General features: G+C 46.5%; 1 protein-coding gene across 2 annotated transcripts in view; it reads right to left on the bottom strand.

The window, feature by feature from the left end:
• LOC134535448 (anaphase-promoting complex subunit 1) overlaps nt 1-26235 on the bottom strand; it is a 74334-nt gene that overhangs the window by 17192 nt on the left and 30907 nt on the right. Inside the window, exons 18-27 of one of the 2 annotated variants that reach the window (XM_063374554.1) lie at nt 25409-25665; nt 23434-23618; nt 20723-20960; nt 13565-13727; nt 12493-12672; nt 6258-6440; nt 5904-6030; nt 4361-4585; nt 3427-3628; nt 1282-1514 (exon numbers count right to left, since the gene is read on the bottom strand). In XM_063374554.1, coding sequence (XP_063230624.1) covers nt 1282-1514; nt 3427-3628; nt 4361-4585; nt 5904-6030; nt 6258-6440; nt 12493-12672; nt 13565-13727; nt 20723-20960; nt 23434-23618; nt 25409-25665 — 1993 coding nt within the window. Of the gene's footprint in view, nt 1-1281; nt 1515-3426; nt 3629-4360; nt 4586-5903; nt 6031-6257; nt 8089-12492; nt 12673-13564; nt 13728-20722; nt 20961-23433; nt 23619-25408; nt 25666-26235 lie in introns of those variants that run through there. The other variant, XM_063374555.1, reaches the window with a different exon arrangement.

Below are 26235 nucleotides of genomic sequence, written 5' to 3'. Positions count from 1 at the left end.
ATGTTGTTTAATCACAGATAAACATGACTTAAACATGTTGCATGACTTCTACTCCCAAAAAACCACAACTCTAACCTGGAAATGTATTGTTACGAACGTTAGCAAGGCCACGTCACGCACAGGTGCAGAGCTAGCTAGGCTGCATTACATGCTGCCGTAACATGAGACGTGCCGTGCGCACCTGGGTCGACGCTTTATCTCCCTCCAGCCCTCAGCGCCCCGCGCGGCGCTGTTAGTTTGACATCCGAAACCTGCCAGCTGCGGAGTTACGCGAGCCGCTGACACGTGTTTTCGAGAGATTTCTGCCGTCGGGACGGCTCAGAGTGACGCGACTGGCTCCGGCCGCTCTCGTGAGTTCTGGAATTGCGCCGGGGCCTATATATATATGCCCGAGGACGTCAGGGCAGGGAGTCAGTGGAGTTCAGAGAGAGAGTTCAGGCGGGAGCCTTCCCACAGCGGAGCTTCCGGGCGATAGTGCTGCGGGTGCGGCAGAGTGGCGAAGTCCTTGGACGAAGATTCCAGGGCGAAGAGTTCAGTTCCGGGCGATAGAGTCGCGTGCGCGGCGGAGTCCCAAGCAAAGTTGCGTGCGAGGCGTCGAGCGGATCCTCGGCGAAGGCAAGTGTCGGCGGTGGCGGAGTGTAGCGACGGAGTCCCGCGGCGGAGATCCACGAGGGATGCTGCGGCGAGAGTTGCCCCAGAGGAGCGGCCCAGTGAGGTGTGTGTATTGTAAGAAACGAGTGACTGGGGAAGCAACATTTTCAAGTGCAATTGATTATTTGCCATTTTAGATTATTTGTAAGTGACATAAGTAGTGGCAATAAATAAAACTGTGTGTGTGATAAAAATCTTTAATTGGGCTATCCTTTACGAACCCGCGGTAAATCGTAACAGTATGTTAGACTGCTAGTGCAGGTATTCTATTGAAGCACTGAATTGCATATATAATTTAACTAGTGACCCACCCTGGATTCGCATGGATGCAATCTGCTAGTGAGGCATCATTTAGTTTTAATAATTACTTATAAGTAGCATATTATATGATGTATATATTATTTTTGATCTAAAATAAATGCCTAAGGTGACTAAAATATTTAACTGGATAAGGATTAATATTTTGTCTGTCAAAATAGCTTCAAAAATAACCCATTATTGACTTAAAAGCAGCAATTTAAAAAATTTGATTTATTTGTCCAATTTCGTCATTTCAAATTAACAATTTATTGACATAGATTTGATTTCAGTTTATTTCTATAACTAATTGTTGGTGATTATATTGCGCACCTGTTGTCGTTGCTGTGCGTGGGGAACTTGGGGAAGAAGGCGCAGATCATGGCGGCGACGGCGGAGGGGGCGGTGGACAGCGTGTAGCGCCCGGCGCCCAGGAACAGCAGGCCCAGCGCCATGTGCGCGGCCAGGTGGGAGCCGTACGTCACCACGCTGTTGGTCGGGCCGACGCGCGAGCGCAGGTAGCGGCACATGCGCAGCACCTCCAGCTCGCCCGTGCCTGCCATCACCTGCGCACGGGTGGGGCCGTTACCGAGCACTACACGGGCATGGTGCTCCAAGGAAACTCCACAGCCCAAGGATACTTGTAACCGGACCGCACTGCCGTCCTTCTCACCACCACCCCCCTCAACCCCGTGCTGGAAGGGCACTCGCTCTGCCGAGGTCACCACTAGCGGCAACCATCTCGGTGCCCGTTCCACACGCCGTTGGCAACTGCAGGCGAGTTCTGTGAGGGACCTTCAACTTGAACACAGCGAGCGAGTGTGCTATTTGGTGATTCCATGTGGCTCCAGCTCGACCACGTCTTTTCTCGTTTCAACTTTGGCAGAACGCTTTCCAGATGCTTAGTTTTGTCGGCCCAGCCCAAGTGGTCGCGGCACCAGAGACCTGCGCGTGGATGGTTGTGGCCGGTACACTGGTGTTGCACGTGAACTCTCGTCAAGTTTGAGGTCCTACATCTGTGCACTTGGCATTTGGAAAGCTAGATATTCTTTCTGTGGAGGTTGCAGGAATGCCTTATTTGAAAAGCTGGCTCCAGTTATACTTTTACAGTTGACTTTTGAAGTTACTGAAAAATTCTTTCAACTCAAATTTTAGTCATACCTTGAGTACCTATTTTTTTTTTAATAAAATAACATAATTTTAGTAATTGACGTTTAAAGATTTTATATGTACATCGCCTACATGACTAAAAATTTCTTTAGTAGTAACGCTGTGGAAAATAATACATTTTTCAATATTGACCTAAAATTATGACACAAAAATCAAAAATAAAAGGAAACTTTACTAATTTTGGAAGCAAATATCTAAAAAGTATAGCCTCCAATTTTATTGTGATAAGTTTCATTGGAAAGAGCTAGATTTTTAACTTTATGGATCCTCTCAACCCATCGTAGATCCTGTAGCTAGCGGTCTGCAGAATCACTTAGATATACCCATTAATGCTAAATGTGTGTTTTAACTTTTAACTTTTGATCTCCATTCAGCTGCAGATCTACTCGTGGTAGGTGAGACCATGGCAAGAGGCCCCTAAGGAGTCTGGGATTCATCAGTCTAAACTGAATTCTTGCGTGGTTGAGTAACTGGTGTGGGGCAGGCGGCAAGACAAGCAAAGGACGTGCAGAACTTTTACCCAAGCACCTAGAGTCGGTGTGTTACTTCTAGGAGGTGATAACACTATTAACTCACGGCCAAGTAATTCAGCTGCAATCTTCCTAACTTCATTTAGAGTCAAAAATGCTATAAATTTTGAGTAGTTATGTCAGCACACATAGATATTAATACAATGAAATATGTATAGGCAAGGTTTTAGACTAGAGTCACTCAATTTAAATGTTAACCATAGCCATAGCACAAGCATAACATGCCGGGCAGATGCTGGATGGTCCCTTGCATTATGCATTGCTGAATCCTTTGCCAATTCCCCAAAGGGCAAAGTGGCCGTAGCGTATGGCCTCATCATTGCAAGACGCAACACATATATGTATATGTATGTGTGTGTGTGTGTATGTATATATGTATGTATGTGTGTGTATGTATATATATATATATATATATATATATATATATATATATAGTCACAAATGTAATGTTACTTACACATTTTGTACTTACACAAGTATTATATAATCACAATCAGTTTAACTGTGATACAACCAGCACACCATGTCTTGCACCTTACAGCCATAACAGCCAACAAAAAACATATTTTTTAACACAGCAAGACTGTTCTTAGATAAACCCTAATAACATCCTCAAAAATGAGGAAGTATTATTTTGTTGTTGCTACAAATATTACTTAACTTGGTCTCAATTTTTGTACAATATAAGAGATGCAATAATTTCAAATAGACAATTAGGTCAATTGTTTCAACAAAAGAACAAAAGTGTCTAAACAACCACAACCTCACCCACACTCACCATTGCAAGCGAAAGAAGAATGACATTCAAGCAAGTTTCGATAGTTGACTTGCCAGCGAGTTCTGCAATAGATTTAGCTGACAGAGATGTAAACATCTTAGCATATTTCAGCAATGTTTCAAACGCCAAGTTGTTGGCTGATCCAGCGAAGCGCAGGCCAATGGCCATGCACGCTCCAGCCACAATGTTGCAGTACGCTTGACTGTCAAACACAAAACAAAACCACATTTCAATATTAATTTTCATGGTCACCTAAAGTACAGGAACAAAAATAAGTAACACAGTAAAAATTAATATGTGGCTAAAACAGAAACAGTGCCCAAAGGTTTGCACACAGAATCACTAATTGTGAAATAGTAGGTTAAACGACCAACTGAAGATGAGCCTTTAAGCGCTAATTTAACAATTCGGAGGAAGACGTGCACTTTCTAAAGTTTGTAACTTCCATATATTTGAAACCAGCTAGCAAGGTGCTTAAAAGTCATAAGTCCCATTAGATGCTCAAAAAGCTTAAAATCCTCCACAGGGATCCTGGGGGTACGAAAGCTCTGACAGGTGCCGAGCGTAAATCCTGGCTTGTGTATTAAAGATACTGGAGAAGCGTACAGCAAATCAGAAATTGTAATTTATAATATAAAAATTGCTGAGGTCAGGTAAATGTTAACACAAGTTGAAAACCCACAGACTAATCAATTTCAGAACATTAGCTGTAACAAGAGTTGCAAAATATTTAAGCTCGCATTGCTTCAAAGACTAAAAGGACCCTCTGATGATGATGATGATGATCACCATCATCATCATCATCATCATCATCATCATCATCATCATCATCATCAACAACAACAACAACATGAAACAGAAGCAGCAGCAGCAGCAGAATCATGCAGATAAAGTGCTCACAACGATACAATGGCCGAGGGGTGATGGGACTCACTTCATGGTCTCGTAGTCGACGTTGTCGTGCGCGCCGGGGCGGGGCTTCACGAGGCAGTAGGGCATGATGGTCTGTGGCACGTTGCTGGCCACCCACTGGCGGCTCGGCACGATGTCCTCCCACAGGATCAGGGCCCGCGCGATCACCCGCAGCATCAGGAAGTCCGGCCGCACAAAGTCCAGCAGGTACTGCGTGTCGGGAGCCTTCATCCAGTCCGCCGCCGCCCTGCCGCAAGCAGCCTCGCTCCTGGCAGCTCTCGCCGAGCATCATCACCCCTTCAGTTGTAGCCCCGAACATTGCAGTTTAAGGAAAGTAACCGTTTCTAACGAAGGAGATTCTAATCCATACTTACTAACCATCATCAGATGTGGTCGAGCAATGTTTGGGGCGTGTGCAATATAGCGATGGCGAGGTTAAACAGTGGCTTCACCTGCGTCACACCATGCCGTCACCTGGCGACTCCTAGCTCCATGGGACCGAGGTGCAACGCACATACATGCCAGCATACATGCATGCAGGTGGGAAAGGTTTAAATCATCACATGTACAAATTTACATCACAATTTACAAATTAATTCATTTTAACACTAATCTTACTTTAATTTAATTAATTTCCCATGAATACTTTACTTTACAAACAATTACTTTAATTACTTTATTACAACCTATCTTATATGAGCCATTACTTTACCACATTTGCACACTTCCGATAGTACAAACAATGCTTAAAATGGACACTGCAAGTAACCTCAATCAAACAATAGTCATTAATATGGAGTTACATCACTGATATATAATACAATGTCAAAAGAGGTATGACCTGAAATGTGATACCACCGTAAATATGAGATTAGCCAGTCCACATGATAATTTAAAGTAACTATACATTACTCAAAATGTTTAGGTTACAGTGTCGCAGGCAGACAGGTCCCCACATCTCACCCCAGCATAGGGGATGTTTCATGCTCAAACTAAGATTCAGTTAGTTCCAGCTCACGTTCCGGTCACGGGTTTCATTTTTCTATTTAAAGTTTAAGAGAATTTTTTGTTGTTTGACTTATTGTTTAAATTATATGGCATGCTCTTTAATGCTATACTTTTTAAATAAAAATACTTACCATAGATAGGTTTAGTTTTTGTGAATAACTTTACCTAACAGTAAATTCTTTTTTCAAGTAAAAATCGCACCTCTACTTTTCAAACTTGATTTTAGTTTAAAATGTGCAACAATTATGCGATAAAACACAGTATTTAAGATATCTGCCTGTACATATTCACAGTTTCCTTTGGAATGTAAACCCTCATAGTTTGAGATATGAACATCTTTCAACAGCTCTACAGACGCATCTGTTACTTGAAACATTTATTATCATAAGCTGCTGTTTCATTTACTTGTGTGAATTTACTGACATAAAATTATGTAGTCTATAACAAATATTAATAGAGAATCAATGAAAATATAATAGAAAAACTTTACAATGCAGGTGGGATTGTGTTTCACTTAGGTGCTTTCTCCTACCGTGTAAACTATTAATAATGCTTACGTATTGCCAGTATTGAAGTACATCATCCCCAGGGCCAGAGTAGCACCCGGACTGGTTACATCTATGTTGACTGCATCCCCTTCACGAATCTGGTAGCTCGGAGACTTATATTTCTCCTTCTGTGCCCCTACAACACACTCATACAGCATGCAGCATGTGCCGAGGATGTGAAACAACCAATAAAGTCTCTCAAACAAATGTTTGGTTTTGCACAATTAAAGTAATAAAATAGAAAATGAAACAAAAGCCTTACGGACAAAGCAAGAAGCAGGTTATTCCATTATATTTTATAAACTTTATGTTCAATGCCATCTGGGCAGGTGAAACCTTGGAGATAACCAGAAAGCCACTGACCGGTGAGCGGGCGGCGGTGCCCTCCGACCATGTAGTAGTGCAGAGTGTCCGGCACGGCCAGGTCCCCCAGACCACACAGCCTGGACCCCTTCCCCAGCATCACCAGTCCCAGGGCCAGTCCTGCTGCCAGCGAGTACGACTCGCGGTCCACGCTGTTCTCCATCTCCGGGCCGGGCGGGCGGCCTGCACACAGCAGCACCTGACACAGTCCCCCGACCCCAGTCCTGCTGCCAGCGAGTACGACTCGCGGTCCACGCTGTTCTCCATCTCCGGGCCGGGCGGGCGGCCTGCACACAGCAGCACCTGACACAGTCCCCCAGACCCCAGTCCTGCTGCCAGCGAGTACGACTCGCGGTCCACGCTGTTCTCCATCTCCGGGCCGGGCGGGCGGCCTGCACACAGCACCTGACACAGTCCCCCAGACCCCAGTCCTGCTGCCAGCGAGTACGACTCGCGGTCCACGCTGTTCTCCATCTCCGGGCCGGGCGGGCGGCCTGCACACAGCACCTGACACAGTCCCCCAGACCCCAGTCCTGCTGCCAGCGAGTACGACTCGCGGTCCACGCTGTTCTCCATCTCCGGGCCGGGCGGGCGGCCTGCACACAGCACCTGACACAGTCCCCCAGACCCCAGTCCTGCTGCCAGCGAGTACGACTCGCGGTCCACGCTGTTCTCCATCTCCGGGCCGGGCGGGCGGCCTGCACACAGCACCTGACACAGTCCCCCAGACCCCAGTCCTGCTGCCAGCGAGTACGACTCGCGGTCCACGCTGTTCTCCATCTCCGGGCCGGGCGGGCGGCCTGCACACAGCACCTGACACAGTCCCCCAGACCCCAGTCCTGCTGCCAGCGAGTACGACTCGCGGTCCACGCTGTTCTCCATCTCCGGGCCGGGCGGGCGGCCTGCACACAGCAGCACCTGACACAGTCCCCCGACCCCAGTCCTGCTGCCAGCGAGTACGACTCGCGGTCCACGCTGTTCTCCATCTCCGGGCCGGGCGGGCGGCCTGCACACAGCACCTGACACAGTCCCCCAGACCCCAGTCCTGCTGCCAGCGAGTACGACTCGCGGTCCACGCTGTTCTCCATCTCCGGGCCGGGCGGGCGGCCTGCACACAGCAGCACCTGACACAGTCCCCCGACCCCAGTCCTGCTGCCAGCGAGTACGACTCGCGGTCCACGCTGTTCTCCATCTCCGGGCCGGGCGGGCGGCCTGCACACAGCAGCACCTGACACAGTCCCCCAGACCCCAGTCCTGCTGCCAGCGAGTACGACTCGCGGTCCACGCTGTTCTCCATCTCCGGGCCGGGCGGGCGGCCTGCACACAGCACCTGACACAGTCCCCCAGACCCCAGTCCTGCTGCCAGCGAGTACGACTCGCGGTCCACGCTGTTCTCCATCTCCGGGCCGGGCGGGCGGCCTGCACACAGCAGCACCTGACACAGTCCCCCGACCCCAGTCCTGCTGCCAGCGAGTACGACTCGCGGTCCACGCTGTTCTCCATCTCCGGGCCGGGCGGGCGGCCTGCACACAGCAGCACCTGACACAGTCCCCCGACCCCAGTCCTGCTGCCAGCGAGTACGACTCGCGGTCCACGCTGTTCTCCATCTCCGGGCCGGGCGGGCGGCCTGCACACAGCACCTGACACAGTCCCCCAGACCCCAGTCCTGCTGCCAGCGAGTACGACTCGCGGTCCACGCTGTTCTCCATCTCCGGGCCGGGCGGGCGGCCTGCACACAGCACCTGACACAGTCCCCCAGACCCCAGTCCTGCTGCCAGCGAGTACGACTCGCGGTCCACGCTGTTCTCCATCTCCGGGCCGGGCGGGCGGCCTGCACACAGCACCTGACACAGTCCCCCGACCCCAGTCCTGCTGCCAGCGAGTACTGGTTCGTCCGACCACAACCTCATGTGTCTGTAACCAAATTAACCAGCCAAAGTAATTGTGATCTAAAGGTTGCTTTAACGTATTTTTGGTAACAACACTAGTAAATTCTCACAAATTTATTTAAGGAGTACTTTCACAGAACCGATAACAACATCGTAGCAATGATAGACTATTTTCATAGAAATTGGGCATACTTTTGTGCAATTGGATGTTTGGAACCATGTTAGGGAGATTGACTAATCGATTAGTGGTTTTGTTTACTAATGATGGTACAACAATGTTTAAATTCACTAGCTGCATAGTGCGTTTCATCGTCACTAGTTTTATGGCCAATTGTAATATTGTGACAGTGTTGTTTATTTGCTGAAGCATAATATTTTTACGAAGCAAATGGAAAATAATGATATTTTTACCTAGATATTTGGATATTTCTTTTGCAGTAGCTAGTTTTTTGGCAGAACAGTAAAAAAAATACATTGTTATTTAGAGGCAAAAATATATAAGGTTATATGCCATTTTGGCAGAAACAGTTGCTTCCTTGTAGCAAGGAATTTGTTGTAAAGGAGTTCGTTGTGCAAAGTTTTACTTATTACTATTATTTTAATAACAGAAAAAAAGTATTCCTATAAGCTACCACTAAATTAATACTATAAAGATTTTCATTTCTTTACAATACGCCTATATTGAACACTATAAAAATTTTGGTTTAACAAGTAAATATATTGTGCATGTAATGTGCTGCACCATGCCTACACATCTTCATCCAAGATGGCATCTAATTTCATGTTGGTGGGGGACTGTTGATGCTTTCCTCAGGCTTCTGTGCTCATCAAGGATTGCCTCCTAATATACAGTAGAACCTCGATGATACATTCCCTTTTCATACATTTTCCCGTGTCATACGCCGATTAATTTTGGTCCCGCCGAAAGTACTATATTTACAATGGTTTACTTTCCCGGAACATACACTTATAAAATCACGAATTTCCCGTTTCATACGTTTTTACAAAGCGGAAAAGTCTTAAAATTCACAAATTTTTTTGTTATATTCCTCCTGAAAAAATACGTTTTAATGCTTTTATTTTGAAAAACGTTCATTGTTTACCTTTGCAAACGTAAGAAGAAAACTTTATCGCACCATAGATATGGATGGCATCAGGAAGACTGTGCACCTCGCTACTAGCATCTATGGCCAGCACCACGGTCTAAGAAGGGGAGGTCTGGACACACCCCAACCAGGCCAGCATGCAAAAGTGGCACACCTAATGTCTCCGTAGTTCCGCTCCGCTCCACCATCTGACCTGTAGCGCTGGTTGTTCTGCGGTGGTATTTTAAGCTTTGTTGTTATGAACAACTCAACATAATAATCATTTAAATGTTCATTTAAATGTTAAAAATGCATTCATCTCCAGATATCGATACAGTATTAAATTGGATGTGTTTATTTTTTATAAGTTTGGGAATTATTTCATAAATTAGGTAAATTAGGTTACGAAGTACAGTTTCCACATTGGCATTTGCGGGAAGCCGGGAACTTCATTGTGAGCAAGGAGCATTGATTGTTAGTAAAGAGAATAAGCGTATATTATTTTAATTGTGAAAATGCCTAACCATTGTGTTGCACCTGGGTACAAAACAAATTATCAGGCAAAGTCGGACGAGAAAGTTGTAATATTCCGAGTTCCCAATGATGACAATGTTAGGCAATTGTGGCAGAAAGCAATTCCATGAGACAAGTTTGTACTTAAAAGATCCCATTATGTATGCGAAAAACATTTTGTGGAAGACGACATTCGCACAAAAAAAAGGGACACAAAGATCAGTTCGGAAACGTCATTGGAATAGTAAGATAAAATTTTATTATTTGTATGAATGCAGTCTAAAGATTACTTATTTTTGTATAGGCCCGACTTTTTTAAAAATGGAATGTATGATGTCGAATTTTATTAATGACCAGCACAACCCTGATAATACCTGTTTGTAAGTAGTTTGACAATACACCATTTTTTATTAAAATACAAAATTTGCAAAACGAGTGCGGTCTCTTCCTTAAAAAAGATAATAATAATCCCAAAAAAAATTATTCAGTGCTCTAAACTTTCCTTTGTTATTTCAAATGGCGCAGATACGGAATCCCAACTCGTTTAGGAGTAATCGCTGTTTGTAATTAACATTACAATACCTGTGCATTCATGTGGTCGGAGCTATTATTTTTGCTTGCTGTGTATGTGCGTCTTGTTTGTTTTCGACAACTTATAAAAACGTATATATTTTTTATTTGGATATTGTAATGCAATGTAAATGAAAAATTTAAAAAAATACGTCCCTACTATGCACCCAAGCTAAAGCGTCAACCCTTGACATGAGACACAAAACATTGACGATGGCACTTATTTGTGTAGCAAATAATGTATTGTAAATGCAGGTTTGGTATTGTTATTCAAATACGTAAATCAGCCAAGTTATGTAATTTGATTCAGCCTTTAATTTTAAATGTTAAAATATAGTGTAATTATATTAAAATTCATTGCAGTGCATAAAATACTGTCGTAACTCTCTACGTTTGTAATTATGGAGTAGAGGGCCACCATGGAAATAAAAAAAGTAAAAAAAAACTTATTTTTACTTCCTTACATGATTCCTGATTATTCTGCAAAACGGCATTGCGATATTTCCAGTAATTTGCATAAAATTACCGTTTTAAACGAGTGTATTTTTTTAAAGTTTTATAGATATTAACATATTAGTTTACGGAAACGTGACCCTTTGCCCGATTATCACGTTACTGTGCATCCTCCGGTGATGATTTTAAACTATCGTTGTATCGTATATTATTTACCTCTTGTTTGTTTTTCACGAGAATTGACAAAATCATCATAACGCCTAATGATATATTTCCACCGCAAGACACCTAGCGCTAGAGTTGAATAGCGGACGTCGAACGAACTATGGAGACAGTAAGTGGTCACTTTTATCTGGCGAGTGTCCAGACCTCCCCTTCTTAGACCGTGGCCAGCACCAAGCGAGACTAGTGGCGCAAATTAGCAATGATTATGAAAATGGTCAACGCGCTTTACCAAGGCACGGATCTCATATTTTGTGCATTCATTACTCTTTGAACTGAATATAGCCGTTTGTTATTGTTTTCATATGATCGGATTTTTTTGTATTGTACGTTTCTCAAGTTAACATTTTATTGAAAATTGTTCTGTTGCATAAAGTTGTTTGTAAAATGAAACAAACAAGCAAAAATTTCTGATTTTCTTTTTACAATAGCCTAATTTTTTTAATTTCTATTTTAGGCTTGGTGACCTTTCCCCCCTCCAAGAAAGGACTGCTTTACTTGGTTATGGACTGTATTTTACATTTCTGGTGGTTTTATTATATGTATATATAATGATGAATTCATATCTTTAATTAATATAATGCAATTATTTACACATTATGTATTTAAGTTTAATCAATTATTGTGCTGGTATGCTAGATTGAAAAAAAATCTTATTATTGCCATTCCCTTTTCATACACTTTCCCGCATCATACACCATTTTTGTGCCCTCCGTTGAAAAGTGTATGATAGGGGTTCTACTGTACTTAATTTAGTATTTGAATGTGTTGCCACCAGCTAGTACTATAGCCTGGCACATTTTAGCAGCAAAAACTTCAGACTGTGGCACCCTCTGGAAGCTTGCTGGAACTATAGATAGAGCCTTCTGGGAAACTATTTTTGATATTTAAATATGACGTGACCTACCACATATTACTAGTACTATAAGACTTACTTATTCCTTAATTATTCTCCTATATCCCAACTGATCTGGTTAGCCAGTGGCTAAGGTCTCTGCCCAAAGCCACCGCAGCTGGAATTTTTAATCATTGCAAATAACTGCAGCGCTTCTCACACTGACGACACCTGCCTTAGAGCTGATGAACCAACCGTGACGTCAGCAGCAGACGGTTGTGGCTCGTTGCCACGTGGTTGCTGTGTTCAGCCACACTGACCACCACCCTGCTCCCCCAAACCGCAGTTACGTCCTAGAAGTCCGGGGGTCACCCTAACACTACTCGCTCGACTCGACTCAGGTTCCCGAGTACCAACAGCTGGTTCTGCACCTTTTCTATGAGAAAACATCAACTATTTTTAGGTTAAATACTTACCTAAATGATTAAACACACAATACATTTAGACATGGATCAATTTGGTTTGGCTGTTTTGCCATGGCGAATGTGCGAATGTAATCAAATATTAGAATCAGGAACGAGAAGACTGACTGGCTGAAGCCAGCTCCAGGGGATGGTTCTGTGAAAGTAGTGCACGTGTGGGAGCAAGAGAGTAGTTCCGATGCGAACCTATCTCTGCCAGCAGCACCTCTGCCGTGTGTCGGTGTGCCGTGCCCTCGTACACCAGGCCTATGCTCAGCAGGGCTGCCACCTGGATGTTCTGTGGCACGTCCAGCTCTATGGACGTGGGCGGCAGGAACGCCTCCAAGTGAACGCTGAGCATCTTCGTGGTGGCCAAGTCCATTGTGCCTCAAACACACATTTCAAACCTATCACACTCTAATGAAAAAAAAGACTTATTTATCGTGAACATATCACACGTATATTTAATACTGTTTCACACTGAGGAGCTAAGCTAAAACTAATCTTTTTCATGCAGTAAATATTTTTTTTTGAAGTAAAGAAATCAATACAATTCAACACAAAACATAATAACATTATCTATTTCATGATCACAATACAAAAAGCCAATTATGTTTTGGCCTGAAGATTTTGAAACAGCCTCAAAAACAAAACAAAATCCTTCCAAAATATTTAGTCTAATACGGCACCAGCTCATTATTATTCTAATGCTTGACAACCTAAGACAGATGTGATAATGTTGTAACATTCCATACAGAATGACAATGCAAAGCACCTAATATATGCGCACAAAGTTACCTTTTTGTAATTTTTCCTTAAAATGTTTTTACGGTTCCCTAAAAAAAATTGTAAGTTAAGGAGGGTTGCTATGTAATAATGTCCTAGAACTGAGTGTTTTATGTTCACTACCGGATTCTGCAGTAAGATGAATACTGAAAATGGGACATCGTGCAGGCTTAATGAAACATACGCCCCACGCCGTGTTAAGGCTGGCTTTGGTGCCCTAGAGTAAATACTACGTGCACTTAAAGGGTTAGCACTTTATTCACGGGACATTTGCTCGTTATGAAAATTGGAAACTGCAATTGAAACAGCAAACATTTTCATGCTAGAGAAGTTTAAATTCTTTCGTCACGCGAAAGAACGTGATTTTTAGGTTTCCGGAGCTGGGATGTGTGGAAATCGGTCCCAAATCCAATGAGATTGTTTTGAGATGGTGGCAAGAGGATAGCAGAACTGCAGCCCACGTGACCGATGAGACCGGAACACGGCATCATACCTCGCTTGGTGGCGGCCACGCCCAGCAGCAGCCCCACGCTGGTGATCTCGTGGCACCTGGCCAGGTACTCGTACTTGTTGAACACCATCAGGTTGCCCAGGTGGCCGTTCAGCCCCAGCGCCATGAGGAAGCCCGCGTGCTCCACGGGCACCTCCGCCGTGCCCTGCGCAGCCGGCACGGCCGTCGTCCAGTCCCCCAGTCCCCCAGCACGGCCGTCGTACAGTCCCCCAGCACGGCCGTCGTACAGTCCTACAGTCCCCCAGCACGGCCGTCGTACAGTCCCCCAATACGGCCGTCGTACAGTCCCCCAGTCCCCCAGCACGGCCGTCGTCCAGTCCCCCAGCACGGCCGTCGTACAGTCCCCCAGCACGGCCGTCGTACAGTCCCCCAGCAAGGCCGTCGTACAGTCCCCCAGCAAGGCCGTCGTACAGTCCCCCAGGACGGCCGTCGTACAGTCCCCCAGCACGGCCGTCGTACAGTCCCCCAGTCCCCCAGCACGGCCGTCGTACAGTCCTCCAGTCCCCCAGCACGGCCGTCGTACAGTCCCCCAGCACGGCCGTCGTACAGTCCCCCAGTCCCCCAGCACGGCCGTCGTCCAGTCCCCCAGCACGGCCGTCGTCCAGTCCCCCAGCACGGCCGTCGTCCAGTCCCCCAGTACGGCCGTCGTACAGTCCCCCAGCACGGCAGTCGTACAGTCCCCCAGCACGGCCGTCGTACAGTCCCCCAGCACGGCCGTCGTACAGTCCACCAGCACGGCCGTCGTACAGTCCCCCAGCACGGCCGTCGTCCAGTCCCCCAGCACGGCCGTCGTACAGTCCCCCAGCACGGCCGTCGTACAGTCCCCCAGCACGGCCGTCGTACAGTCCCCCAGCACGGCCGTCGTAGTCCCCCAGGACGGCCAGCGTACAGTCCCCCAGCAGGGCCGTCGTACAGTCCCCCAGCACGGCCGTCGTACAGTCCCCCAGCACGGCCGTCGTAGTCCCCCAGGACGGCCAGCGTACAGTCCCCCAGCACGGCCGTCGTACAGTCCCCCAGCACGGCCGTCGTACAGTCCCCCAGCACGGCCGTGGTAGTCCCCCAGGACGGCCAGCGTACAGTCCCCCAGCACGGCCGTCGTACAGTCCCCCAGCAGGGCCGTCGTACAGTCCCCCAGCACGGCCGTCGTAGTCCCCCAGGACGGCCGTCGTACAGTCCCCCAGCACGGCCAGCGTACAGTCCCCCAGCACGGCCGTCGTACAGTCCCCCAGCACGGCCGTCGTAGTCCCCCAGGACGGCCGTCGTACAGTCCCCCAGCACGGCCGTCGTAGTCCCCCAGGACGGCCGTCGTAGTCCCCCAGGACGGCCGTCGTAGTCCCCCAGGACGGCCAGCGTACAGTCCACCAGCACGGCCGTCGTACAGTCCCCCAGCAGGGCCGTAGTACAGTCCCCCAGCACGGCCGTCGTACAGTCCCCCAGCACGGCCGTCGTAGTCCCCCAGGACGGCCAGCGTACAGTCCCCCAGCACGGCCGTCGTACAGTCCCCCAGCACGGCCGTCGTAGTCCCCCAGGACGGCCGTCGTACAGTCCCCCAGCACGGCCGTCGTAGTCCCCCAGGACGGACGTCGTAGTCCCCCAGGACGGCCAGCGTACAGTCCACCAGCACGGCCGTCGTACAGTCCCCCAGCAGGGCCGTCGTACAGTCCCCCAGCACGGCCGTCGTACAGTCCCCCAGCACGGCCGTCGTAGTCCCCCAGCACGGCCGTCGTACAGTCCCCCAGCAGGGCCGTCGTACAGTCCCCCAGCACGGCCGTCGTAGTCCCCCAGGACGGCCGTCGTACAGTCCCCCAGCAGGGCCGTCGTAGTCCCCCAGGACGGCCGTCGTAGTCCGCCAGGACGGCCAGCGTACAGTCCCCCAGCACGGCCGTCGTACAGTCCCCCAGCAGGGCCGTCGTACAGTCCCCCAGCACGGCCGTCGTAGTCCCCCAGGACGGACGTCGTAGTCCCCCAGGACGGCCAGCGTACAGTCCACCAGCACGGCCGTCGTACAGTCCCCCAGCAGGGCCGTCGTACAGTCCCCCAGCACGGCCGTCGTACAGTCCCCCAGCACGGCCGTCGTAGTCCCCCAGCACGGCCGTCGTACAGTCCCCCAGCAGGGCCGTCGTACAGTCCCCCAGCACGGCCGTCGTAGTCCCCCAGGACGGCCGTCGTACAGTCCCCCAGCACGGCCGTCGTAGTCCCCCAGGACGGCCAGCGTAGTCCCCCAGCACGGCCGTCGTAGTCCCCCAGGACGGCCAGCGTACAGTCCCCCAGCACGGCCGTCGTAGTCCCCCAGGACGGCCAGCGTACAGTCCCCCAGCAGGGCCGTCGTACAGTCCCCCAGCACGGCCGTCGTAGTCCCCCAGGACGGCCGTCGTAGTCCCTCAGCAAGGCCGTCGTACAGTCCCCCAGCACGGCCGTCGTACAGTCCCCCAGCACGGCCGTCGTAGTCCCCCAGGACGGCCAGCGTACAGTCCCCCAGCACGGCCGTCGTACAGTCCCCCAGCAGGGCCGTCGTACAGTCCACCAGCACGGCCGTCGTAGTCCCACAGGACGGCCGTCGTACAGTCCCCCAGGACGGCCGTCGTACAGTCCCCCAGCACGGCCGTCGTAGTCCCCCAGGACGGCCAGCGTACAGTCCCCCAGCACGGCCGTCGTAGTCCCCCAGGACGGCCAGCGTACAGTCCCCCAGCACGGCCGTCGTACAGTCCCCCAGCACGGCCGTCGTACAGTCCCCCAGCACGGCCGTCGTAGTCCCCCAGCACGGCCGTCGTAGTCCCCCAGGACGGCCAGCTTACAGTCCCCCAGCAGGGACGTCGTACAGTCCCCCAGCACGGCCGTCGTAGTCCCCCAGGACGGCCGTCGTAGTCCCCCAGCAAGGCCGTCGTACAGTCCCCCAGCACGGCCGTCGTAGTCCCCCAGGACGGCCAGCGTACAGTCCCCCAGCACGGCCGTCGTACAGTCCCCCAGCAGGGCCGTCGTACAGTCCCCCAGCACGGCCGTCGTAGTCCCCCAGGACGGCCGTCGTAGTCCCCCAGCACGGCCGTCGTACAGTCCCCCAGCACGGCCGTCGTACAGTCCCCCAGCACGGCCGTCGTACAGTCCACCAGCACGGCCGTCGTACAGTCCCCCAGCACGGCCGTACTTCCTCACATCCTTGGTAACTCCCTCAACAGGTACCTGTCTTGCTTATTCACTGAATAATTTATATATTGTAATTATATCAGATGAAATAAATTGAAATTTGTAACTTTGCAATATAGTAAATTCCTTAGTTAATAACTTAGTAAATAGTTATAAAAGAGTTTTGTTCTTCTCTTTTTTTGATTGTTATTTTGTGCTGTATGTACTTAATAATGTTTGTGGTATTATTGTACTTGTTGTGGTTGTTGTGTTTGTTGTGTTTGTTGTGTTTGTTACACCGCCAATATGTGGTACTCTTGCCTTCGTGTGTTGGCCATGTGCTATGGCACCACTGGGGGTGGGAGTCCATATGTTTGCAATGAGAACCTTGTGTTTGTCTTGTGTACTTGTCTTGCCCACCTTCCAGGTCTAACTGTAGGTGGGCATGACACAATTTTAAATTAAATTAAATTTAAATTATAACTAGTTCAATGACTTAAGTTGTGAACAGAAAGCTCTCCTCACAAAGCATTCAAATTCCATGCAGTTAAAAAAAGTGTACAGTTAAGGAGATTTAAATTTTTTGCATGACCAAAACAAAGGAGTGAAATAAGAGATAACAGCATATTTTTCAGCTTACCACTCATTATTTGTGACACTCATCATCCATTTTTCTCTCAAAAACACATTTATTTGTTAAATAGTTTTGGTTTGGTAGTTCTTTTGATAGCAATTTTTCAAAGATAAACATAGCAAAGTTAAGCATACATAATTTATTATATTGAATTTAGTGATGGTTCGAATCCCATTTTTCTCGAATCCGAATCCCAAACAGTACCTCGAATCCACCGCTCGAATCCGAATCCAGTTCTCAAGGGTTAATTATAAAATAATTTATAAGTTAAGAGAAAAAATTAAACATTATGCAGAATTATTAAACCATTTAAATTTTTATTTAAAAAAACAAGGATTTTGACACGGTCTGGATCAAGACGATTCCGTTTTTGGTCACATGTTTCCTGCAGTGCTGAACAAACGTTCAGAGAACACTGTCGCAGGTGGGGAACACAAATATTTTTTGGACAGTTTATGTAGCCTGGGTGAACACGCAGACTGAGTTTTCCAGTATTCGAGAATGTTTATTTCTGGGTTAACTGTAGGATCACGTAAGAATCTGGTCACTTCATCAATTGCTGTAGAATCCGACTTGGTGGATTTAAGGCATTCAGGCATTATCTGTGAGTACAGTGATTCATGTATCCACGGAAATCGGAAAACAAAATTCAACATCCGACGGAACAATATTTTGTAGTTACCAACTTGACATTTGTTTAAAGTCCCAAATGAAGGTAAACGCTTTCCTGAAATATTTAATGGAAACTGAAAGGCGCCATCTTGGCTTTAATGGTTTTAGGCCATAAGAAATATAGTCGTGCATCTTTTAAAATTAAGCCTCACTAAAGCATAGTGATTAATATGCCCAAAGTTAAAAGTGACGTGTTTTCTCTAGTATCCCATTAAAATTTTTTATATTAATATTAGTTATTTTTTATGTTGCTCAAAATGATTGGCTAACAAATTCATTGGTTGGCCATCATGGAATTCTCAGATAATACATATTTTAACGTTGGTAGTCTACACAAACCAAACTTGGTCCTAAAAAAATTCATAAATAGAATGTGTATCAGAATATTTAAAATTGAATTGCGATTAAAATAATAATTGTATAATGTATTAATTTTTGTCATTCATTATTTTATTGTTATTACTACATGTGCAACCGTAACTTGTGATGAAAGTCGGCATTATTGTTGTATTACTAATTAACAGATTTCTCGGTAAAGTAATTTAAAAAAAAAAAAAAGATTCATATTTAGTCTAGATTCTAAATGTGCTTTATTTTATTTTTTAGCATAGTCTGAGAATATATATGTGATTTATGCCTTATTTAATGCCAATGTAGCGACAATGCATCCATGTTCATGAATATAAAGTAAGTTTCCCAAATCAGTACATGCTTCATAATTTTTTTTATATAATAATGAATTAAAAGTACAATACAGTAGAACCTTGTTAATCCGTGATGCGCTAATTCGGGAATCGGATAATCCGGGGCGATTTAAAAGAGAAGAAAAAAAAGAGAAGTAAAAATTGTCAGCGCTTAAAATTAACGTCACGCGGGCCGGCAGGCAAACACTGCAAGCCATCACCGACCCTTTGTGTCGCCCCCCTTTCAGCTGTCACATTTGTCACTCTTTAAACTTGAGGGGGATGTCCTGACTTCTGCTTCCCGTCTCCCTTTGTTTGTTTCCGCCCGCCAACGCACGGCAGGCGCCTGGCGAGTGACGTGTCTACTGTCTGGCTGGCATTCGGCTGGACGAGGGTGGAGGGGGGGGGGGTGCAAGGTCAGCACGATCTTATCTTTCTCTCTTCGTCTGTTGTAAATGACCGTGAACTAATGGCTAGGCAGTGCTGTATTTTTTTAAGCCGAGACACTAATTCGAAGATGGCCGGCCCTTACCGTGAACGGCCTTAACCCAGCTGCACGCCAGTGCCTGAGAAGCTTGACAAGACCTTCCGGGCTTTTAATCGCTAGTCCGTGAAATTCGGTAATCCGTGATTATCTCGGTCCTGACCATCACGTATTAACGAGGTTCTACTGTACCTCAATAGGATGTGTTCCAAGGAAAACGTAAACAGGCCAAGTAAATTGTAAGCATTTAAGTTTTTAAAGTACTACATTTACAACAATATTTTTCCTCGAATCCCGAATATTTTCCCTTGAATTTCGAATCTTTAGAATACTAGAGATTCGGTGGGATTCGAGGATTCGAGGATTCGACCGGCCCATCCCTAATTGAATTTAAAACCATACAAAACACATACATTTCTAAGACCTAAAACTAAACATTCTATAACGCTAAAGAAATTTCATCCATGACATAATCATACCATTATAAATGAGACACTTTCAAGGAAATACCTTTATAAGCAACAAGATAAAGTGCACATAAATTGGTTTGATAGTCGGAAAAGTTTTTTTTTTAAATGCTATATATGCCCAAACTGCATTATGTTTCTACATTTTGCTAAAAGTTTACATTTATCTAAACAATATGGACACTAAATTGAAATGAATGTGTTAATAAATTTTTTTAAATGGTTTTTCATGTGGTGGTGAAAGGAATGTATCCTTAATTCCCCTAATTAATAATGTGACACTAAAGACATGCAGAAAATAAAAGTCAATGACTTCTGAACAAGAGAATGTAGGTGGTTGCAAAAAGGGCAGATTGTTCCGACCTACAGCCGGCATTCTCACGGTCCCCTCCCACATGTGCGCCCTATCAAGGTAGGGTGGGAGTAACTTCCAGTTCGTTTTATATACATTCCAGAGCTATATAAATTAAACAGAACTGCTAGGGATCACTACCTGTTGTTTGATCGGGGGGGTGTTAGGGCTTCGGCAATGACCAACCCAGCATAGTCGCCGCCTCAGCCCCGTACCTCGACAGTTGGCTGTCCTGGTCTCCTCGGACCACCCTCCGACCTGCCATACCTCAGGCCGACATAGACTGTCACAGGGGTTGCCCCCCCTTTTCTTTCGTAACCCAGCGCTCTTAGTCGTTAGGCCCTACCGCCCTGGGGCCCCCATGGGCGTGGATGCGGATACGCCGCATACGCAACCAGGAAGAGCGTTAGAGCTTTTGGCTATACACAGAGGCTGAGGCTACCCATCCCAGCTTGTGTACCACCTCCGGCCCCCTACTCCACTTAGCTCACCAGAAAGTTGGATGCTCCCTTAGCCCTCTGGAGTCATCACTTCTGGCGCCTACCCCAGTCTCCCGCCTCACACTGGGACTCCTCAATCACCCAGCGAACCCGCGGTCCGGTGGATGCCTACCCAACCTCTCCCAGCTGTCCAGGCTGGTAACCGGAGCTGTCCTCGTCGCTCACAACGTCAGCACGTCAAAGGGCTAGGGAACCCACGTCAGGTCAACAGGCGGAGAGAGGGCTTGCCTTGGGCTTGTTGAAGATGATCCAGTCGGAGGCGATGTTGGAGGCGTGGGTGGCGATCCGGAGGCCCGCGGCCACGCCGTTGTGGAAGGACGGCCACAGGTTCATGTTGGGCACCACCTCGATGTGCGTGAGGTCCACCGTGGTGCCCCTGGGAGGCGCGCGGCCCGTCAGGCACAGCCGCGGGATGGGCAGGGGCTCCGTCACCACCGGCGACACAGAGCGCAGCGTGAACATGCCCCTGCGAGAACACCACTCGCGGCTCACCTGCTTCTGTGCGCCGTGCGGTGTTCAGCTCACCTCGACACCTCAACACCAACACTCTCCGTCCACAATGTAATACCCCAAGTGTCTTAAAGAATAATTAAATAATAAGGTTAAAAGATTTGGAAGCTTTGATTACTGAGGCCCTCAATTAATAGCTATAAAAGTCAACAACAGAGGCGACACTAGGAGTAAACAAAGAAAATTTAGGGACTCCCTACAAATACTTGGGAGTAAAAGGATCGTTATTATATATTAAATAAATAAAAACAACTGTTACGTCTATAGACTTCCTTATTTTATTAATCATTGTTCTTTTTTTTTGATAGATTAAATTTTCCTTAGTAAAGACTGTTTTTCATTGATAAGTGATCTTATTTATATAACTCACAATTACACTTATTATATGATATTCCTTAACGTTATTTACGATAGGACCGGCCCTTAATGTATAACAAAAATTAAAATATTTAAAAACAAGAATGAAATTAACATTAGTAACTTTAAAGATTGTACATATAGTCCTTCCAAAACATAATATAAATTTCTTCTCCTCGAACTGCCTTTTACTGTCCGCTGTCTTAACTGGGTTACACTAATCTTGGGTTCGTGAATAAAAAGATAGAATTATGCGGGTATCACCCGGGGCTGTAGGTAGACGGTGATCAAGGTAGTAGGCCTAATGATGTTGGGTTCTGCGCAGGAACCGACTCCAGAGGTTCTGGCAGAGGATTTTGGTTGCCCCAAACTTGGAACCCTGTCTGAAACAAAAGTCCAAATTCCAAAGAATTAGACCTGTTTCCAGACAGTATACTTAAATGGCGCAAAAGGCCAATAGAGGGAAATTAAAGGGGGGGGGGATGACGTCAAGACTTACCAAAACAGGGTGTTGGTCCTGGCGCTCAGGAGAGGGCGTCTCGTCTCCGCAAACTCGAACCACGATTCGCGGTAGCCACGGAAGTCATCATGATTAATTTAAAAAATTATTAATATAAAAATACTAAGTTTCTCTACTTTCAACTAAACTACTGACTGGTTAATAATTTTAGCTAGGGACTCCATCCCTTTAGTCTGAGAAGACTACATAATATACGATGTCGATGATTCGCCGAAGATCGCAGATACAAACGGTACCAGTCAGTCAGGAGGCGCGCACCGAAGTAAGTTCAGAGCGGGATCTCACCAGGATATCATAAGCGCGGGGTCTCTAGAGAATGGGAAGGGGGGGGTAGGCTCTGAGCCGAAAATTACCGAGTCCACCCGAAGGTGTCCGGCATAAAAAAAATAGATCTTACTGGAGTGACTGCGCGACTGAGGCGCTATCTTTTGGTGGCGAGAGGAAGTACTAATAAATCGACTAGTGACCGACGAGATGTCAAGCTAGGGGGTTAATGGAGTAACCAGTGGTGCCACCTAGCGGCCTGAGACATAAGGAGGGGAGAGGTTGTCGTTACCTCCGCGCGAGCGCGGTAGTGTCGGCGCTGCCGACGCCTCACCAGTGGCATTAGTTACCACAGCCGTCGCTAGGTGTCGTTAAGGTGCAGAATCGTAACTGCGGCTGCCAAGCCTGAGATGGCCTTGAGTTCGGTTAACGCACTCGAGCGGTCGTCGCTCCTAGCCACTTCTGAGAAGAGAGGGTGGGAGAGCAGGCGGGGGGTGGCTTCAAAAAACGCATGGTCTGTGGGACACAAGGCCCACGGGATCCTCCTGTCGTGTCTTGCTGCTAGTGAACCTTATACCGATTCGTGACAGAGTTAGCAGGGCTCAGCACTGCTTCACAAGCTGCTCTTAGCAAAAGGAGACCCGCGAAGAAATAACGTTACCGGCCCCGACGTGCCTGGAGGCGGGAGAAATATTAGCCAGAATGCTAGCCTAGCATGAGGCTGGGAACGAAAATCAGCTCGCCTCTGAGAACAGAGGCTAAGGGCCTGGCCGTAAAGAAAATAAGATGAGAGAAAAAAAAATAATATTTCCAAAATATTTCAGATTACAAAATATTAAATAAACGTGCCTAAATCTCTAATTTACGGCACAACAAACAAACACTCTTCAACACATCAAGTGATTGGACTTGTGTATGATTGGACTTGTGATGTTTTTAAATTTGTGTAAATATGTTGGGACTTTTGAGACATTCCTTATATCAAGACTGCGTTTGAACTTCCCGCGCTACTGGCCGCGGTAGCGCCACTAGCTGGCAGTGCCGGCAACTAGTCATTCTTTGTTATCGCGCCGCCGCGGTAAGTCGTTCCGTCAGGAAGACGGTGTCATCAGTCCACAGTCAAAACATCAAGTAACACGTAATGTAAGGAAAGTGTAATATTTCAAATAACAACCGTGTTCTTTATCCTCATGTATATCTGAGTGAACTGAATGCTACTACTACTAGTAGTTTCATCAGTAATAACAATCATGGCAGTGATGGCGACCACGGATGTCTCTGACGCTACCTGCCCACGGGGATGGCCATGGTGCGGGTGCACAGGGCGTACAGCTGCTTCTCCTGCTCCTCGATGAACTCGTGGTCCGACACGTCCGGCCGCTGCGTGATGCCGATGCTGACCGGCTGCGACGACTGCAGCAGGCGGCGCACCTCGGCCACCCGGTGGTCCTTGCTGAACAGCAGCCTCAGCACCTGCGCACACACCACGCTTCCACGCTTCCATGCTTCCACACTCGTGCGGGTCTCATCCTACACGCCAGGGTTACGAAACATATGAAGACTAATTTACTGAAGTGTGGTTGCCATCTACAGGATGATAGTTACTGATGAATAATGACTGAAACGTCTAAAAATTATTCCATTCTTGTAGTACCGAAAAGCAGGAAACGCAGGAGGTTAAATACAGTTCTATTGCTATATGGTATTGTAAAAAAAAAAAAAAACTACTACACATCTATGTACTATTCAGACAACTACAATAAACAGTACATCTGGTGACTAAACTGTTAAAAACAAAATTTTTGATTGAATTACATATATATTCATTTCTGTCTTTGCTCATAACTAGGGACCCCAAAAAAACGTACATAAAACTGACCAAAACCAAACATGATCGTGCCAACTTGCGCCGACTACTTTTTATACACGCTGCCCAGTGGCAACGATATAATGTTATAAGCTTTCATTTAATTTTTTTTAAAAGTTTTTCTAATTATTTGTATTTTGGTGTCAAATTTTCCAATTTTTTGAGAATGTATTCATAAAATTGCTGCTTTATTAAATCCAAGGTTTGTAAAATTTTCTGAAATTTAATAATATGCCTATTTATTTTAAGATGAAGCATTAAAATTTTGTTTGGTTGTTGAGAATTGGTACAAAAAAACTGTTAGTCATTTATAATTAATATTTAATTATTACTGTTTAAATTAATAATAAATTTCAAGTTGATATGCATAATTTAAAGCAAAGAAAAATGCTGTACACTGCAGGTGGTCAAATAACAGTAGTTCAATTTTTTTAGTGCTCTAATCAAAACAACTGCACACCAATGAACTATTCAGATAAATACAGTAAACAGTACATCTAGTGTCTAGATGTTGAGAGATCTGCAAACTTTTGTGCACACTAAACCTGTTATCAAAGTGTAAAATACAGTAAATGCAATTAAATTATACTTATCTGAAGTTATACAGAATAATTACAGTGTTTAATCGCATAATCGTCGCACATTTTATACTAAAATCAAGTTTGAAAAGTAGGGGTGCGAAGTTTATGCAAGAAAAAAAAATTTGTTTGGTAAAGTTATTCAAAAAACAAAACCTATTCATGGAAAGTACTTTTATTTAAAATAGTGATGTATAAAAGAGCACGCCAAACAATTGAAATTAATAAGTCATCCAACAAAAACCTTCCTTCAACTTGTAAATAGAAAGACAAAATCTGCGACCCGAATGTGAGCCTGAACGAACGCATAACTTTCGTCGTACCACAAAAGAGTGCGGGCCATCAAGTGTAGTAAACTCGGCACTCGACAGAGAGCGCGCGGTGCATGCAATCGGCGAGATATCGATATTGGACTACGTGTGCGCGCTCTATATGGAAAGCTACATAACCAAACATGAATGGTGCCAACTAACGTTGGCTAACATTTCTGTAAGCAGTACATCCGCGGCTACGCAAACGAACAGATAAAGGTTAAAACGTTTAAAAACGCCTTTAAGAGAAAATTCACACATCAGACAACTTTGTATTTCCGTTAATTAAATACGTATTAGATTCCTACTTTAAAAGACATTGATTCATACGGAAAAAATTCCCACACAAAGCGCTTGGAATCTAATAGCGGGACCAAAAACATGATGCGACGTTTACGCGAGAGGTTTTTTAATCAAAATTTTGACGCCCTAAAATATAGCTGTGAAGATCATGCGATAAAAGAGGGTAGTGAGACTTATTAAGCAGGAATACTGAAGAGAGCTCACCTCGAACTCCATGCCGTCCATGCCGTCCTCCTGGTCGACCTCGGCCATCTTGGCGACGTCCTGTCTGCGGGCGTCGCGGGCCTCGGGCGAGCTCTCGGCCGGCCCGAGGCACTGCGCGGCCAGGTCCTCGCGCCCCACCAGGCAGTAGGCGGCCCGGGGCCAGTCCAGCGGGGGGTCCGCCCGGCTCTGGTAGACCAGGTCCTGCACCAGGAAGGCCACGCCCGCCGGCAGCACCTGCAGGTCCTGCCTCGTCACGCCTGGGGACCACACCGCATCGTCACGCTCCCACGCTTCAGCAAGCACAGCACTCGTGCACGCGGCTCTCCATCACCACCTCTTCGCAAGGGCAAGGCTCATTTCCGTGCACTAATCACACATTAAAATAATTATGGAGCTAGTGTGTCATAAGTCCCTGGTTTCATCATGCAAAAAGTAAAGCAAATGTTCTTTATTGATAAACTGTCAATATTTTTAAATTAAGTTTAGTTACAATGAAATAATACACCAAAAATGCAGCCATTAATAGGTATTTATAAAGATTAAAATGAACAAAACCTGGGCCCCATGCATCACAGCAATGGTTTTAAATAAATCTTTCCCATTTGCAAGAATCAAAGAACAGAGCACATTTTGTAATGCTGCCCTATTTTTAAAGTTTAGATACTAAAGAAGGCAGTATTTACAACCCGGCTTGTTCTTGTTTAAATAACGTCACAAAAGTGCGAGTACGTCGCCATGTCCTGTGGTGGGTCGTGGGGTCGTGTCCACTGCAGCCACACAGCGCCCGGTGGGCCGGGCCAACCAGGTCGGGAGGGCTCCCCGCCGAC

The sequence above is a fragment of the Bacillus rossius genome, chromosome 8, assembly GCF_032445375.1.
Source record: "Bacillus rossius redtenbacheri isolate Brsri chromosome 8, Brsri_v3, whole genome shotgun sequence".
In the NCBI taxonomy this organism is placed as follows: Eukaryota; Metazoa; Arthropoda; class Insecta; order Phasmatodea; family Bacillidae; genus Bacillus; species Bacillus rossius.
This window is presented reverse-complemented; position numbering and strand designations above follow the sequence as displayed.